The 19,127-nt window shown below is 44.6% G+C and overlaps 1 protein-coding gene across 1 annotated transcript in view; it reads left to right on the top strand.

Moving 5' to 3' along the window:
- Positions 1 to 19,127, top strand: part of ATP8A2 (ATPase phospholipid transporting 8A2) — a 1,572,980-nt gene that overhangs the window by 77,220 nt on the left and 1,476,633 nt on the right. Inside the window, exon 5 of the mRNA XM_030202396.1 lies at positions 6,346 to 6,386. Coding sequence (XP_030058256.1) covers positions 6,346 to 6,386 — 41 coding nt within the window. The remainder of the gene's footprint in view (positions 1 to 6,345; positions 6,387 to 19,127) is intronic.

The raw sequence follows: 19,127 nt of genomic DNA, 5'->3' as shown, positions 1-19,127 counted from the left end.
TCCCTAATTTCCTTTGACATTGCTGCGTCCGTCTGCTCGTCCTGGCCAGGCGGACGGTAGTACACTCCTATCACTATTTTGTTTCCCTTTTCACGTGGAATTTCGATCTACAAAGATTCCAATAGGGGTTTTGTATACTGCAATATTTGCAGCCTATCTGAGTCAAGGTTCTCATTAATATACAGTGCTACCCCTCCTCCAATCCTATCTACCCTATCACTACGATATAATTTGTAGCCCGATATGACTGTGTCCCACTGGTTATCTTCCTTCCACCAGGTCTCAGAGATGCCTATAATATCCAATTTTTCATTGTGTGCAATATATTCTAGCTCTCCCATCTTATGTCTCAGGCTCCTTGCATTTGTGTATAGACATTTCAATGCATGCTTGTTGCTCAGTTTTATATCACGTTTAATACATGGTATTATTAATATGTTATCTTCTGTCTGGTTATTTTTAATTTTACTTAAGGGCATCTGATCCACTACGGTCTCTTTGACATCCTTACTTATAAGGAACTTTTTCTTCCCTGTTTGGGTGATATCCTCAAAAGATAACTTATCCTGAACCATGCGCTTTTGAGGGACTGTCAGCCTTCCCCCCGTTTCTAGTTTAAAAGCTGTTCTAGTTCCTTTTTAAATGTTGATGCCAGCAGTCTGGTCCCACCCTGGTTAAGGTGAAGCCCTTCAGATCGGAATAGGCTCTCCCTTCCCCAGAATGCTGCCCAGTTCTTGACAAATCCAAAACCCTCATCCCCACACCATCGTCTCATCCACGCATTGAGACTCCGGATCTCTGCCTGTCGCTTGGGCCTTGCGCGTGGAACAATAGTATTTCAGAAAATACTACCCTAGAGGATCTGGATTTGAGCTTCCTATCTTAAGTAGAGGAGTGTGGTAGCCGTGTTAGTCCACTCTTAAGGTTATCAATAGAAATCAAACAAAATAAAACATGGAAAAGAAAATAAGATGATACCTTTTTTATTGGAGGATACTCCAGTACTCCAGGATTATACTCCAGGAGGATGAATTACTGAAAGAGATATTCCCATCCCCACCAGTACTGGCCTTCCGACAGCCACCCAATTTAAAACACAAGCTAATCAGAAGTAAACTTCCATCACAGACTGAAAAGGAACAGAAGGGCACACTTCCCTGTAATTTATCCAGTTGCAAACTATGCTAAAATATTTCACAGGACCCCAAAGTCATACACAAAGGAAAGATATTCAGCATAAAGGGATCTTTCACTTGCTCATCTTCCAATGTGGTATATATCATTCAGTGTAAAAAATGTAACGAAGGATGCTATATTGGAGAAACAGGCCAGATGCTTAAGACAAGATTCAATTTACATAGACATCATATGAACAATACTGGTGCCAGCAGGGTTCCCACGCCTGTTGGTCAACATTTTACAGGACCAGGACACTGTACCAGTGATTTCACAGTGAGAATCCTGAAAGGTAACTTTAAAACCATACAAGAACGCAAGACCTTTGAAGTCAGAATGATTGAATATTTTAACACCCAACAGAAAGGACTTAACAAGGATCTGGGGTTCCTAGCCCATTATAAACCATAAAGCTGTATGTCTCTGTTGATCACCCTCCCCTCACCTATCCACACCCATCCTGTTAGAATATCAATGATATGCTTTGATGTCCCCATGCATACTTCCTACCCACCCCCCTCCTCCCACCCTGTCAGACTGTCATAGTAATGCTTGAATGTTTTCACTTTTATATACACTGTCAGCTAGCACATTTGCTTATTTCCGATCTGAGGAAGAAGGGCAACCTTCGAAAGCTAATCAAGAAACGTATTAAGTTATGTCCAATAAAAAAGGTATCATCTTATTTTCTTTTCCATGTTTTATTTTGTTTGATTTCTATTGATAAGCTTCCTATCTAAAAGCCTAAATTTGGCTTCCAGAACCTCTCTCCCACATTTTCCTACGTCGTTGGTACCCACATGTACCAAGAAGGCCGGCTCCTCCCCAGCACTATCTAAAATCTTGTCTAGGTACCGTGTGAGGTCCACCACCTTCACACCAGGCAGTCAAGTCACCAGTTGATCCTCATGTCCACCAGCCACCCAGCTATTTGCATGCCTAATGATTGAGTCTCCAACTACAACAGCGGTTCTATCTTTTTCCCTGTGGGCTGTAATCGGAGACATATCCTCGGTGCAAGAGGATAATACATCCTCTGGTGGGCAGGTCCTGGGTACAGGAGTACTTCTACTTCACCAGGGCAATGCTCTTCTTCTAGGAAACCTCTCTCCTCCGAAGTAGCACAGGGGCTACCTGGCTGGAGGTGGGACCTCTCTACAACATCCCTGTAGGTCTCATCTATGTACTGTTCTATCTCCCTCATCTCTACCAAGTCTTGTACTCTAGCCTTGAGAGAACAGACCTGCTCTCTGAGAGCTAGGAGTTCTTTGCACCGGGCACACACATATGACTTCACACCAACTAGGAGATAATCATACATGTGACAGTCAAAAGACTGGGTAGCACCCCTCTTGCTGCTGGACTACTGACTCTATCTCATTAATATATGACTATTTCAATATATTAAAACAAGCTACAAAATTAAGGATGTTGGATAGACAAAGAGGGGCATAATCGAACGCAAACACCTATCTCCATGGGCGTTTATCTCCGAGAACGGGTCCGTGAAGGGGCGGGCGAACCGTATTTTCGAAAAAATTGACGTTTTTGAGCTGGGCGTTTGTTTTTTTTTTTAGCAATAATGGAGACTAAAAACGCCCAGCTCAAAAACGTCCTAATCCGAGCCATTTGGTCGTGGGAGGGGCCAGGATTCGTAGTACACTGGCCCCCCTGATATGCCAGGACACCAACTGGGCACCCTAGGTCAGTGCGGTGGACTTCAGAAAAAGCTCCCACATGGCATAGCTCCCTTACCACGGGTGCTGAGCTCCCAACCCCCCTCCCCCAAAACCCACTACCCACAAATGTACAACACTACCATAGCTCTTAGGGGTGAAGGGGGCACCTACATGTGGGTACAGTGGGTTTTGGAGGCCTCCCATTTACCAGCACAAGTGTTACAGGTGGAGGGGGGGATGGGCCTGGGGCCACCTGGCTGAAGTGCACTGCGGTACCCACTAAAAGTGCTCCAGGGACCTGCATACACGCAGGCCTCTAGGACTTGTTGCTGCTGTATAACCTTGGCACAACAGTTGACACCTGAAAACTAATCTCTCCGAAAACGTCCTTTATTGGAATAACCGCGTTTACTCACAGTTAACTGCAGATCAGAGGTTGTGCCCCACTGGCAAAGAGTCTCCCTGGTACTGAGATGAGCAGTAGGTCAGAGCTGGCAGAATGCTGTACAATGCCCTCTTTCAGCCACATTCAAGGTAAGAACTAAGTTCTGTAACGTGGCTAACACAGGAAAGGGAACTAAAACTGGCTTACAAAAATGGAAACTACCGCATGGACTACAACAGGAAACACAACAGGGCACACTCTGACCCAGTAGGCAGGGGGAAAAGCACCATGGGAGAAGAGCCTACCAACTACCAACATCGTGAGACTATAACACAAGCTAATGAAATCACGGAGCCCAATACCCTACACCCACAACAATGCAATGCTGATGTGACCCTGTAGTGCACCCGAGAGCCACATCTGACCCAGGGAAAGGCTGTGACAGGATCGAACACATTCTGCTGTAATGGAGGTGGGTACGGCATTTGAGGCTGGCATACAGGCTGGAAAAAAAGTTTTTAAAGTGGGGTTTTTTTTGGTGGGAGGGGGTTAGTGACCACTGGGGGAGTCCGGGGAGGTCATCCCCGATTCCCTCCAGTGGTCATCTGGACAGTTGGGGCACTTTTTTGGGACTTGTTCGTGAGAAAAAAGGGTCCAAAAAAAGTGACTCAAAATCCTGGTCAAAACGCCTTTTTTTTTCGATTATCAGCTAAAGGCGCCCATCTCTCCTCAGCTGATAACCACGCCCCAGTCCCTCCTCCACCACACCTCCGACACGCCCCCATCAACTTTATTCGTTTCCGCGATGGAGTGCAGTTGGAAACACCCAAAATCGGCTTTCAATTATACCGATTTGGGCGCCTTTGCGAGAAAAACGCCCATCTCCCGATTTGGGTCGAAATATAGGCGTTTTTCTTTTTCGATTATAAGCTGGAAAGTGTCTTTAGGATTTTAATATGATGTATTTTGTTGTTTTGTGATTACTGTTTGGATATTCTGAATGTATTGAGACTTAGTGGGAGCAGCACTTGCTTATTACCTTAATTAGAACACTGACTATAAATGAAGAGCTGCCCTAGGGGTGGGTGGGCAGAGCAAACCAGATCCCTTCTGGAATCCTATCTGTTAAGGTACTAGGAACTAAACCCAGCCCCAGAGAACTCCTTCCAGGCAGCCCCAAACACAGGAATCACAGTTTCAGAGAAAAAGAAAAAGTACCCAGCAAAAATAGAGCACAAATTGCAGTTTTTAGGCAATAGGATAACAGACAGAAAGATTTAAAGAGGACACACCCTAGTAAAACAACAGCGTTTTTTTTCTTTTTTTGTGTAAGTTTAGATAGATGAATTATAGATTCAGAAAAGATCACTGGCAGCTTCTGCTAACAAACCAAACCAGCTCAGAAATCCTCTGCTCAGCCCACAGATCAGGCACTCTTCCCCCTTTCTCCTCTTTATGTAGTAGGGTTGCCAGATGGGAAAAATTTTCCCCACCCAAAATTGGCCCTAAACCAGCCCAAAACCCACCCAAAGTCAAACCCCGCCTCCAATGTCATCGACCCCGCCTCCAACATCATCAACCACGCCTCCAATGTCATCCCCGCCCCCTGGCGTCACCTCTGATGTCGTTAACCCTGCACCCGATGTCACCTCTGATGTCAACCCCGCCCCGATGTCAACCCCGCCCCGGAAAAGCTTCTGTTGGACCAAATTGGACCAATAGAAGCCCCGGAAAAGAGCCCAAACCCCCGCACAGCTGCAACGAAAAAGAAGCCCAATTTCCCGCAGCCCGCAGCCTTCGAAAATTTCCTGCATCCTGTCTTAAAAACCAGCCCAATTGGGTGGGAAACCGACCCATCTGGCAATTAGCCCCTCCTCCCACATGGTGCTAAGATCCCTGCTGGAATCCTATCTGTTAAGTTACTCAGCACACTCGTCTCAGGAACTAAACCCAGCCCCAGAGAACTCCTTCCAGGCAGCCCCAAACACAGGAATCACAGTTTCAGAGAAAAAGAAAAAGTACCCAGCAAAAATAGGGCACAAATTGCAGTTTTTAGGCAATAGGATAACAGACAGAAAGGTTTAAAGAGGACACACCCTAGTAAAACAACAGCGTTTTTTTTTTCTTTTTTTGTGTAAGTTTCGATAGATGAATTATAGATTCAGAAAAGATTTTAGATCACTGGCAGCTTCTGCCAACGATCCAAACCAGCTCAGAAATCCTCTGCTTAGCCCACAGGTCGTTTTGATGGATTTTGCCTTTGCCTGCTGATTTGGATTTGGTTCCATGCCCTGTAGTTCTGCCTTCTCCTTTTTCTTGATGTCCAACGTCTACTTATCCATGCTGGGAGCACTTTGGGCCTGTGTCTGAAATCCTGGAAGCCTCTGCATACTGGAGGGCTCAACCTAAAGGAAAAGAGGGCTGTTAAAGATGAAGAAGAATGCTACTTTTCCATGGTGTTCTTGAGGGTGGAACTGGCATGATAATACTTTACTTCACATTATTGCTTAGACCAGTCCAAAGCAAGAGAGAGTATATTTAATCAAGCTGTGCTGGCCAGCTTCTCTGTAACATGTTTTCTTTATGACTGGGCTGCTCCTGGAAAATTGATAAATTATAGTTAAATTAAGTAGCCCAGAGCTTGGGAGACATCCACCTGTGTGCCAGAATAAGTCTGCTTGTCACTGAAAAAAGCATTGTTTTTCACTTGTAACAGATGCTTTCTATAGGTAGGAGGATTGAAAGGCACACAATCCCTCCCATCTCCTCTAAAGTTTCATTCCTTTGTTAAGCTGTGGAACCAATTGAGGGATTTACAAGACTGCTGCATGCAGAAAGTTTTGCACAGGCTGAGAACTTTACCATAATTCTGAGTTCTGGGAGAGCTGTTCTGTCCCTGTACTGTCAGATAACATCACCTGCTTGTGTGCCTGGTTAGTTCTCCTGTCACTTGTTAGGAATGAGGCTTGTTTCAGAATTGTTGGAATGCAGTTGCTATATCTGAAGCACCCTGTTTAGATGTAAAGTAGTATTTACTTTGTTACATCAAAATATTATAATCTCTTTTTTATGTAACTAATATATAATGTATTTTTTTCTTTTTAGTTTTAAGACAAGGTGTTTGGCCAACTTTGATATGGAGGGAGGTAAAAATACATTTAAAATGTTTTGAAAAATGTCAAGTCTTGGTTGATTAGATTTAATGGATATTAATAAATCTCATCTGTCAATTTACTTTAAAGGATTTATTCTTATGAACAGAATTATTCATAATTAGTAAAATAAGATAATGTTTGTTAAATAGCTTTGGATTATTGTGTTATCTGTTTGAGGGTCATTAGAATCTATGAAGGGATTAGATGTATCACAAGTTTGCCTTTCTTTTCATAGGTGTTAAAAAAAGAAGACACTGCTATTTCATAAAACCATAAAGTTATTACAGTATAATGAAGGTCTGACATTGCATTGTACATTGTGAATGGTCATGGATTTTCCACCTCTTTTGAGATTGATTGTGGCTTTTCCTACAAGAAATGTAACTAATAATTTTACGGAGGTTCAGGTCTTCAATTTGTGTATACCTTCCTGCAGTATTAAGATACCCATATTATTTTGTTGTGAACTGCTTTGGGTAAAACTTCAGTTTGAGGGAGGAAATATACAAGTATAACAAAATTAATTGTAATCAAAGTTTTGAAGTTTCAGGTGTGTGGCAACTGGTTAGAGTTATACCTAGGGCCATCTATTTCCTGGAGTTTTCCCCTGGCCATTTTTAGACCACCTTTTCCAGTTCTATAACTAGGCCCTCCAGGTACATGCCCCTTTGTACATGTAAATGTAGGAAAAGATAGCAGTTACAAGTGTAAGTGCCCAAAGTGCGATTTTATGAGTGTGCATAAGTGCTATAGTGTGCAAATGCAAGAGGGGTGTACACATGGGTATGACACAGGCGTTCCCACCCCCCACAAGTTACATGCATAACCTTTGGAATGCTGAAAATTACACTTGCTACATTTAGGCGCTGGCAGTTACAATAGGTCTATGGCTGGTGTAATTGTGGGTGCCTAAATGTGAGGCATGCAGATGCCAGGTTACATGTATGTTCTGGATGTCCAGATGTTTTATAGAATTGGTGCTTTCTGTGCTGCATCAGAGCATCTAAGAGAAGGCATCCACTTATGGAATTGCTACTCTAGTGTTGACTGTCTCTTCCTGTACAGGGCAGCTATCATGATGACAGTTTTTAGTCTGTAGGCCAAAGAATGTAATGTGCTTTTTCAAACTTGGTGTATGTGCACCCTGACATTTAAGTGTTGATGTTGTGAAATGGCAAGGGTTCACTATATTTCAGCTAAATTTGCATAGCTGCTTCTTTTACATAGGTAATTTTAAGAGGACATGCCTGTAGAATGAATGGGACTGAGGCTGTTCCATGAGACTTATTGGAGTGTTTCACTGATTTCTTTTAAAATAATAACATTAAGTTAAATAATGTTTGAGGTGTGTGTGAGGGGAGGCTCATTGAAGAAGGGTTCTAGGCCCTTTAAGATCATAATCTTATAAAGAACTGAGTATTATACTTTACAAGTTCTAGAGTTCTCTTTCCCTAGGTAGAGTAAAACTAAAAACAGGCTTTATTATTTGATGTGGAACTCAATCAAGGTATGTGGGCAGCTAATAGTAAAACCTAAACTGGATTCATTTAAATCATGCCATGGGAACTTTCAGGAAGCCGGTTGACTCGCTTTACCTCTGCCAGTGGTGACAGGGTTAACTTCCTCATGGCTGTATGACTTATGGATTCCTCTAATGCAACTGGTAAAAAAAAGGTTCATTGGTGAGTTTGAAGTTGGAAGGAGAGAGCTGAAAAAGAGCTTAGGCAGAAAGAGGTTTGGAGGCTGGTCTTTAGCTACCCACAGCGTTGGGTTCCTGTTTCCAGGGAGTCTAGCAAAAAGGAAAATTTCAAAAGGAGAGGAGAGTTGAACTTCCATCAAGTTTCCTTGCAGGGAAAGAATGCTCTGTGTTCAGAGAGACAAAGAAGAGACACAGAAGAACAGGCTCAAAGAAGAATCTCTGCCACGAACCAGAGGTAGCCTATATAAATTTCACTCAGTGCCTGGGAGAAGGAATGAACTGTTTTGGGGCCATTTAGTCCAGGAAGAGACTACTGTCCAAGCAGGGCTCTGAAAGGGTTTGTTTGCAGACTAGATAACACAAGAAACCACATGGTTAAGTTTCTCTGATGACAAGCAGGATGATATGTCCACACTGATGGGTGACCTCTTCTGACAGAGCTCTGTGTGGGAGTCATGCTTCAGTAACTTTCATAAGACTTTGAGAGGGGTGCAGTGTACATGTACCTGCCCTCCTGCCTGCAGCTGTTATGCGGGACAAAGCCAATCTGTTGTTTTCTAAGGAGAAATGAGGTCATGTTTTGGCATTCTCTCAGCTTGCACCTGTTTTTACCTTTGGAATAATTTCTCCTGTTTCTTTGTTTTCCTTGTGTAAGTGCTCATGCAGGGCCAGTGCCTACTCCCTTTTGTAGTGTCTCCAGTAAGGATTGCGGCATTTATGAATCTTTCTTTATTTTTCTACTACTACTCACTCAGCCCCCCTTAGGACTCGACTATCTTGGTTGGGACATTCCTTTTTGCAAAATCAAACTGTTTGATTTTGCTTCCGCCATTTTCCCCGACATGTCCCTTAAAACTCCCAGTGGGTTTAAAAATGCACCCAGTGCAGCAGGACTATGTCCCTCACAGCCACTTATAATTGATTCTTGCAGTGCTTGGGATCCGATCATAATTCCTCTTCTTGTAAACTCTGTTTACAAATGTCAAAAGGGGGAATTAGAGGTTGAGAGAGAGAGAACAAATGTCTTTTTGGCACAGAGAAGACCAGTCCATCGACTTCAGCATCAAAAGTATATGTCCCAGTGGCTCCTGGAGCTGCATTGTACACTGGGGACACATTGATATCCACCTGCCTCAACATTGAGCGTTGGTATTGGCCATCAGGATCAGGCATCCTTTGATCACACCTTGAGGGTGAAGAAAGATTTGTCTTTATCCTCATTGACACTGAGGGACCCCGATACTGTGCATCAGCCAGAGACAAAGAAACATTAACGTTGATCCCCTTCAAGGCATGCCATTGAGAGCACCAGGGCTTCAAAGTCTTTGGTACTTGAGACGCACTCATGCCAAGATGGCTGCTCACCCTCCAAGAAATTGGAGAGTGTGTGCCAGCCTCCATTGAGCTGGGACCAGGCCACTGATTTGGCATGATGCCGTGGCATTGAGGGCTTCAATGTTGGCTTTTTTGGAGCTTCAGTCCATTCTGGAGGCTCATGCCCTATCTGTTGCACATGCATTGACCCCAGTGCCTTGAAAGGTATCGGAGCCAGTGCATGTCAAGATGGTGTCAGTCTCTAGTCTTTAGAGAGGAAGTTTCTTTGAGGCACCGAAAATCACCTGTTCCTCATCACTCCCGCTCAAGGCCTGACCAATCTGTCTGTAGGCTGAGGCAGGCACATTCTCAAGCATCATGGAGGACTGTTTTTATGTGTCTGAAATGGAACACTCCTGGGAATCTGAAGAAGTACCAGAGGCTCTCTCAGAGGAGGAATCTCTTGGTATCCCTTCAGACCCTTCCCCTCCATGTGAAAAGGAGAAAGTCACTCCCTGAGAATCTTATCCTTCTCTGATTTTATTAGGGAGATGGCTGTCCATCCTATTTGTTTAGTAGACCAAGGATGAGCCCAGGGCTGTGGTGTTAGACATCCTTGGTTTTGATCCCCCCCCCCCCCCCCCCCCCCAAGGAAGCTGTGACTGGTAACAGAATCCTGAGAAATGAGCAGATGAAACAGTAGGAGATCTCCCCTCTCCAATAGGCTCACTTCTCGATGCCCCCAGAGAAAACTTTTGCATAATGCTATGCCTTAACGAGCATGCGCTTATGGAACATTGTGTGCAGTGTGATGGAGTTTGCAGATCTCTGCCTGCAGAGAAGGCTGCAAAGCTCTGCAAGCTTGTGGCCAAGCATTGAAAGTGTGGAAAGCACGTGTTCTGAGCAATCTATGATGCTTTTAATACATCATCCAGGGCCTGCCCATTAAAGGGTTGTGCAGACTCACCTGGTTGCATGCCTCAGACCTGGAACCTGTGGTTCAGGAGAAACTGATGAACTTAGCATGCTGGGATGACAGTCTTTTGGTGCCAATGTGGAGGAGGTCGCTTACAGCAGGAAGCATTCTGAGACCATTAAGTCGCTATCCTGGTCCACTCCAAGCTCAACCTTCTCACCCAGGGCAATGGAGGATCTACTACTCTCAAAAGCATAGGTTTCCTCTCCCCTCTTGACTACCCTAGAAAACTCAGAGCTCCCACTCCCGTCCATGGCAGCAGAGGGCTCAACCGTTTCCCCAGTCAAAGCAGGGGATGAGCTTTTGACTGGCTACAGGAGAGCATAGACACAATAAAAGTAGCTGTTTGGGGTGACTTACAGGTAGGAGGGAGGTTGAATTTTATCCAAGCAAGGTGGCCTATTGTAACCTCAGACCAGTGGGTTCTCAAAATAGTCCAAACAGGCTACTCCCTGCAATTGGAAACAATTCTGGCAAATTGTCTGATGAGAGCATCAGGGTTAAGCTCTCAGCATCAGGAACTACTAACAAAGGAACTCTCCTCCTTTTTACAAGCCTTTTGAACCTGTTCTACCAGAGGAAAAAGGGAAGGGATTTTATTTCAAGTACTTTCTGTTCACAAAGAAACCTGGGGGGTGGGGAGTTGCTTACCTTCCTAGACCTAAAGGCCCTTAACAAGTATCTGACAAAGCAAAAGTTCAGGATGGTTTTCCTAGGCACTCTATTCCCTATCGTGTCTGGAGGGTGAGGCCACCACAGGTGAAAAGCCCCGATGTGTTTGATAAGTCATGGCTTAGAGCAGACGACAGGAGCAGTAGTGTGCCAGGAACACTCTCAAGAACAAGAGTGGTGGCATCTCAGGAACTACAGCATCTCTAGAACACTCTCAGGCACAAGAGTGGAGGCATCTCTGGAATACTCTCAGGAACAGGAGTGGTAGTGACTCTGGAATGCTTTCAGAAACAGGAGCAGAAATGTCTCTGGAATACTGCCAGTAACAGAAGCAGAAGAGTCTCTGGAACACTGTCAGGAACAGGAGTGGGGGGCATCTCTAGAACATTGTCAGGAACAGGAGTGGAGACATCTCTGGACACTCTCAGGAACAGGAGTGTCATCGTCTCTGGAACACTCTCAGGAATAGGAGCGGAGGCGTCTCAGGAACAGGGGTGGTAGCGACTCAGGAATGCTTTCAGAAACAGGAACTCACACAGAACTCATGCTGATGACACTTTAGGAACCTTCACAGGAGCAAGGGCAGCAACAAGTTGGGTACAAGCGCTGTGGTAAGGCAAGCACTCACACAGGAGCCAGCGCTGTCTTCTTAAAGGAACACTTTTTGGAAGAAGTGAAGCCAAAGATGCAAAGACACCGAGACAGGTCTGCGATGCAGTTTAAAGGTTTCAACATATTGATGTCACTCCACAGCATCCTACATGGGTCCCGCTGCCATCCCGAGGAACAGGCTGAGGCCCTGGGAGCGGCATCTGTCAGTGTGGGAGGCACCCGACTGGCGCGGGCATGGTAGGAGCATGACACTCCCCATGATTTAGGAACAAGATTGGCAATGCTTTCTGGATTTAAAGGATGTCTATACCCACATATAGCTACATCATAGTCATAGGAAGTAGCTGAGATTTCGAATAGGGCAACACCACTGCTAGTACTGCATCCTGCCATTTGGCCTCATGTCAGCCCGCATGTTCTTCACAAAATACTTAGCAGTAGTCACAGGGTTGCTGTCCAGAGGGCGGGGGGGGGGGGGGGTGCACATGTTTCCCTACCTGGATGATTGGCTGGTCAAGAGTACATCAAAGGAAGGATGAGGATTTACTACTACTACTATTTAGCATTTCTATAGCGCTACAAAACGTACGCAGCGCTGCACAAACATAGAAGAAAGACAGTCCCTGCTCAAAGAGCTTACAATCTAATATACTTTATTGTCATTCTGTGAGTCTGGGTAAGTTTGTGTTACCAGTACAGGAGTGCATGTGTGTATTGGGTGTCATCCTGGAGCCTTTATTGTCTATGAAGGATCAAGTACTGCATATAATTAAGTCAGCATTGTATCAGCTTCACTTGTTGGCTAAGTTAAGACCTATATTACCAAAGAATGACTTCTGGCCTGTGGTACAGAGTTTAATGATTGCCCGTATTGATTTCTGCAATGCATTGTATTTGGGTCTGTCAAAATCTAAACTACAAGCATTGCAGGTGATACAGAATGCTTTTGCTCGATTGCTGGCGGGTGTATCTCAGTTTGAACATGTTTCACCGATCCTTCACTCATTACATTGGTTGCCAGTTCACTCAAGTACAGTACAAAGTGGTATGTTTGATCGACCAGGCATTGTACTCTGATTGTGTTCCTTGGTACCTTAAAGATGTGATCCAGGAGTATCATCCCACCAGATCTTTGCGGTCTGAGAATTTGAAGTTACTGGCAAATAATAAAATGCAACTTGTGAGATATACCTGTACTCGGAACTCCGCTTTTTCGATAGCAGGTCCACAAATTTGAAACAAATTACCAGGATACTTGAGATTGTGTAGCAGTAGGTTTCAGTTTGGTAAATTGCTGAAGACATATTTGTTTGAACATGCATGGCGCTGGTGTTTACGCTTTCTTTGAGTGTTGTACTGATTTGTTCTGATAATGTTTTTTGTTTTTATTATTTTTATTGTGTATGTTGATTTGTGATCCACCTAGTTGTAGGTGGAATAGTAATCTTTTAAATAAATAAATAAATGTACAGAGCTACTCATCAATTACTCCGTCCAAACTCAACCTATCCCAGAGATTGGAGTTCATAAAAGCCCTGTCAGATGGCTCAGGGCAGAGCTTTACTTCTGGTCCAGTTCATAGAAGCTCTGTACCACTACAAGGTTGGCTGAGCCAGCAGGTATCAGCTTGGCAAATGTTGAACTTTCAACCATGCATGTCATGCCTATGGCAGCCCCAAATTGAGATCAGCCCAGTGCAATCTAGCTTCCCAATAGTCCCAGGCCAATGAGAACTTGGTGGATGTCATTACTGTCACTCCTTCCTTCAAGAAGTCTCTGTCTTGGTGGCTATTTCCCAGCAGTTGAAGAAGTCCCATTCCAAATTCCTCAACCTAATGACAGATGCATCCAGGCTGGGCTGGAGAGCTCATGTGGATGGGCTGCACACCCAGGGTCAGTGGTCTGCTTAGGAGAGACTACTCCAGATCAATTTCCTAGAGCTACAGGCCAAATAGAACGCTTTAAAGGCTTTCAGAGATTGGGTACTGAACCAAATTGTTCTCATAAGTCTGCACTTATGCATTCTGTTAACAAGCAGGGCGGTACAGGTTTGTACTTCCTGTGTCAGGAAGTGGTTGGAATGTGGCAATAGGCCATCTCCCACAGGACGGTTCTCAAAGCCACTTACTTGGCGGGGAAGAACAATTGTGGGGAAGACAGACTGAGTTGGGTCATGCAACCACATAAGTGGTCCCTGAACATAAGCGTAGCCAAAGATCTTCCGAGAGTGTGGCAAGCCCTTGGTGGATTGCCATTCATCTAAACAACAAAGTCCCTCAGTACTGCTTCAGTCTGGGTCAGTATTCTCATTGGAGAAGGGTAGATAGTGGGGTTCCCCAGGGGTCTGTGCTGGGACCGCTGTTTTTAACATATTTATAAATGACCTAGAGATGGGAGTAACTAGCGAGGTAATTAAATTTTTTTTTGTTACATTTGTACCCCGCGCTTTCCCACTCATAGCAGGTTCAATGCGGCTTACATATTATATACAGGTACTTATTTGTACCTGGGGCAATGGAGGGTTAAGTGACTTGCCCAGAGTCACAAGGAGCTGCCTGTGCCTGCAGTGGGAATCGAACCCAGTTCCCCAAGACCAAAGTCCACTACACTAATCACTAGGCCACTCCTCCACTGCTGACAACACAAAGTTATTCAAAGTCATTAAATCGTGGGAGGATTGTGAAAAATTACAAGAGGACCTTACGAGACTGGGAGACTGGGCGTCTAAAAGGCAGATGATGTTTAATGTGAGCAAATGCCAAGTGATGCATGTGGAAAAGAGGAACCCGAATTATAGGTACGTCATGCAAGGTTCCACGTTAGGAGTCATCGACCAAGAAAGGGATCTAGGTGTTGTCGTTGATGATACGTTGAAACCTTCTGCTCAGTGTGCTGCTGCGGCTAAGAAAGCAAATAGAATGTTAGGTATTATTAGGAAAGGAATGGAAAACAAAAATGAGGACATTATAATGCCTTTGTATCGCTCCATGGTGCGACCGCACCTCGAATATTTCTGGTTGCCACATCTCAAAAAAGATATACTGGAATTAGAAAAGGTGCAGAGAAGGGCGACAAAAATAATAAATGGGATGGAACGACTTCCCTATGAGGAAAGGCTAAAGTGGCTAGTGCTCTTCAGCTTGGAGAAAAGACGGCTGAGGGGAGATATGATAGAGGTTTAAAGAATAATGAGTGGAATTGAACGGGTAGATGTGAAGCGTCTGTTTACACTTTCCAAAAATACTAGGACTAGGGAGGATGCGATGAAGCTACAAAGTAGTAAATTTAAAACGAATTGGAGCAAATGTTTCTTCACTCAATGTGTAATTAAACTCTGGAATTCATTGCCAGAGAATGTGGTAAAGGCGGTTAGCTTAGCAGAGTTTAAAAAAGGTTTGGATGGCTTCCTAAAGGAAAAGCCCATAGGCCATTATTAAATTGGACTTGTGGAAAATCCACTATTTCTGGGATAAGCAGTATAAAATGTTTTGTACTTTTTGGGGATCTTGCCAGGTATTTGTGATCTGGATTGGCCACTGTTGGAAACAGGATGCTGGGCTTGATGGACCTTTGGTCTTTCCCAGTATGGCAATACTTATGTACTTATATAGTTATGTACTTATGATCACATGGCAGGCTAGCCTCAGATGACTTCCTCCTTCATAGAGGGACAAGTCTGTATTTGAATCCTCCCATACTTCTCTTAGGGAAATCCTTGCTGAAACTCAAGCAGGAGAAAGGGACCATGATCCTCATTGCTGTCTATTGGCTGAGCAAATATAGTTCCCTCTACTTTTGGAGTTGACCTCCAGAAGCCTGAAGAGACTAGAATGTTTTTTGACCCTCATTACAAGTTGATTGTCTCCAGCTGCATGAGGACGTCTCCCATATCCTACTTGCTTCCAGAAAGGAGTCCTCTAAGCGGTCATATAACTTCAAGTGGAAAAGGTTTGCTGTCTGTTGTGAGGGCAAGGATCTAGATCCTTTTTTCTGTTTTACACAAAAACTCTTGAGTATCTTCTACACTTATCAGAGTCTGGGTTGAAAACCAAATCTCTTAGGGTTCACCTTGGTGCAACTGGTGCGTACTATCAGAGTGTGGAAGGTACACCCATCTCTGTACATCCTCTAGTTGTCCGCTTGCTACTGATCAAGACCCCAGTCAGGTCTCCCACGGTGTCATGTGATCTCAATGTCATTCTCACCAAGCTGATGAAAGCTCCAATTGACTCACTTGATACTTGCCACCTTTAGTTATTGACCTGCAAAGCCTTATTCTTGGTGATGGTTAATAAAGCCTGCAGGATCAGTGAGCTCCGGACACATCCTCGGTTCCTTCCTAAGGTATTGCATAGTTCCATCTTAACCAGTCAATTGTTCTAACAACATTTTTCCCAAAACTGCATGCCATTCCCAGTGAAAATGTGCTGCACACTTTGGACTGCAAGCCTTTTGTTTCTTTTGACTGATGGGTGTAGCCATTGGTAAACACACTTATGCAGTTGGTATCATGTACCTGGAACATCAGACGTGGAGGCAGGGGGGTTCCCTAACATACACTTCTCTCTTCAGTTCCGGTTGTATGTATCCATATTTTTGACACGCCTACGCTTGGGCACGCCTACACCTTGAGCGCCTACTCTGACGTCAGACGCCTTCATTTTAAAACTAGGAGTTTCCCTTCATCCAGCTCCTGGTCTTGCCTCAGGCCATTCATCCTGTTGTGCTGGGGTTCCCTTGCTTCGTCTGTATTCACCTAGCATTGACTGGGGAACCGGTGATATTACCAAGTGGGGTCACCACTGTTTTCGTAACTGTCTGTTCAGCCCGTGCCTACCCTGGACAATCATGCCACGCTCCCCTGCGCCATCCAGGCATATTATCTGCCTCCTGAATACATTGACTTTGCTGATGTCTTCGATAAGAAGGAAGCCAATCGACTCCGACCTCATAGGGAGTTTGACTGTGCCATCGATCTACTCCTGGGGAAGATGCCTCCACGTAGACAACTGTACACTCATAGGATGAGTCCCAGGCCATGAAAGATTACATTCAAGAAAACCTGAAAAGGGGTTTATTTGACCATCTACTTAACCAGCAGGGGCCTTGGTTTTTCTTTGTCAGTAAAAAGGATGGAACCCTCCAACCTTGCATGGACTATCAAGGCCTTAATGACATCACTATTAAGAATCATTACCCGCTGCCCCTGATATCGGAGTTATTCGATCGTTTACAAGGTGCCACTATTTTTACCAAGTTAGATCTCTGGGGTGCTTACAATTTGATCCGGATACATAGCGGCGATGAGTGGAAGACGGCATTCAGTACTCACGATTGGCATTATGAATATCGCGTCACGCCCTTTGGCCTGTGCAATGCGCCTGCATTCTTCCAAGACTTCATCAACCATGTTTTCCGGGACTTCCTGTATTCCTCTGTATACCTGGACTACATACTTATTTTTCTTCATCCCTTCGAGAACATCCCATCCATGTTAGAGCAGTACTTCAACATCTTAGGGATAATCAGCTATATGTGAAGCTGGAAAAGTGTTGTTTTCACCAGACATCTATTCCCTTTTTGGGGTAAATCATTTCCGCAACAGGTCTTCAGATGCCTGACAAGCTACAGGCTATCCAGAAGTGGCCGCAGCCACGCAGCTTTTTGGGATTCGCCAACTATTATAGACAGTTTATCCACCAGTATTCCCTCATCACTGCTCCCCTTACTGCTTTTACCAAGAAGGGGGCGGATGTTAAAGACTGGACCTCAGAAGCCCTTCAAGCTTTTGATCAACTGAAGCAGGCATTTCTCTCTGCGCCAGTTTTACACAGCCCGGACGTCCATCTACCATTCATTGTAGAGGTGGATGCCTCATCTCTAGGGGCTAGAGCTATTTTGTCTCAAGTGTATGCTACCGGAAAACTCCATCCGTGCTTCTTTTTCTCCAAGAAATTTACTCCAACTGAACGTAATTATACTATTGGAGATCGGGAGCATCTAGCCTTAAAACGTGCCTTGCAGGAATGGCGATACCTCCTTGAAGGAGCCAAACACCCATTTACAGTCATCACAAACCATAAGAATCTTCTATATCTCCAAGATGCCAAGCACCTAAATCGTAGACAAGCCCTTTGTTTGCCCATTTTAATTTCCACTTGACATTCCAGCCTGTGGAGAAGAACACCCAGGTGGATGCTTTATCTAGAGCTTTTGAACCTCTGGAGGAGGCTGAGGAACCCCGGCCTATGTTGGACCCTGCATGTATCGTTGCCTCTGCTAGCCTCCCCATTCCTCCCAGATTCACGCCAGTTCCTGCCAGGCTTCGCTGTGCTGTGATGTGATGGGGGCATTCATCATGTTTGGCTGGGCATCCTGGTTTCCATAAGACCCTACATCTTACTCAACGCTATTATTGATGGCCACGGATTATTCAGGACATGTGACATTTCATCACTACCTATGCCACATGTGCTTGAAACAAGATCTCTCAGGCCAAACCTTGGGGTCTGCTGCAGCCCTTGTCCATTCCTGATGCTCCTTGGCAGGAAATCGCCATGGATGTCATCACAGATTTGCCTGTTTCCGATGGTAACACCGTGATTTGGGTTGTGGTGGATTGCCTCTCCAAAATGCCTCATTTGGTGTCCATCTCTTCCCTCTGCAACCAGATTGACTCAAGCATTTACTCTTGACATCTTCCATTTCCATGGTTTTCCTAAGTGGATCATAAGCAACCCGGGGTCCCAATTTACTTCCCGATTCTGGAGGACCCTTTGCACCACTTTCGGAATCACCACACATTACTCTTCGGCATATCATCCCCAGACCAATGGACTGGAGCAAACTAATCAAACCCTTAAAAGTTTTCTGCGTATGCAAATTGGTGGGAAAATGTGGGATACAAATTCTACAAATAAATAAAACAATTGGCCAGCCCTTCTTCCCTGGGCTGAATTTGCAGATAATAATAGCCTACACGAATCCTCTAGAATGTTTCCTTTCTATGTAGTCTATGGGAGCCATCCGCACATGCCTATGCTCAGTTTGGGAACCCTGCAACTTCCAGCAGTCCATCAAACCATTCAAGAGATCAAGAATATCTGGAGGCAAATTCAGACTCATCTTCATCAAGCGTCAGCTCGTCATAAGAGATTTGCTGACCGACACCGACGACCAGCTCCCGTCATCCAAGCTGGACAAAAGGTTTGCCTGAATACCAAGTACCTTTGCCTTTGGCTTCCCTCTTATAAAATCACTCCTAAATTTATTGGACCTTTCACAGTCCAGTCTCGGATCGGCACCCTCACTTATCGATTGCATCTGCCTCCCAGATCCAGGATACATAATACATTTCATGTATCACTTTTAAAACTTTTCCTACGTTCTAGATGGTATCATGAACTTGTAAGACTTGCTACTCTTGACTCTGCTCCTGACCCTGAATTTGAAGTAGCAG

The sequence above is a fragment of the Microcaecilia unicolor genome, chromosome 4, assembly GCF_901765095.1.
Source record: "Microcaecilia unicolor chromosome 4, aMicUni1.1, whole genome shotgun sequence".
Taxonomy (NCBI): Eukaryota; Metazoa; Chordata; class Amphibia; order Gymnophiona; family Siphonopidae; genus Microcaecilia; species Microcaecilia unicolor.
This window is presented reverse-complemented; position numbering and strand designations above follow the sequence as displayed.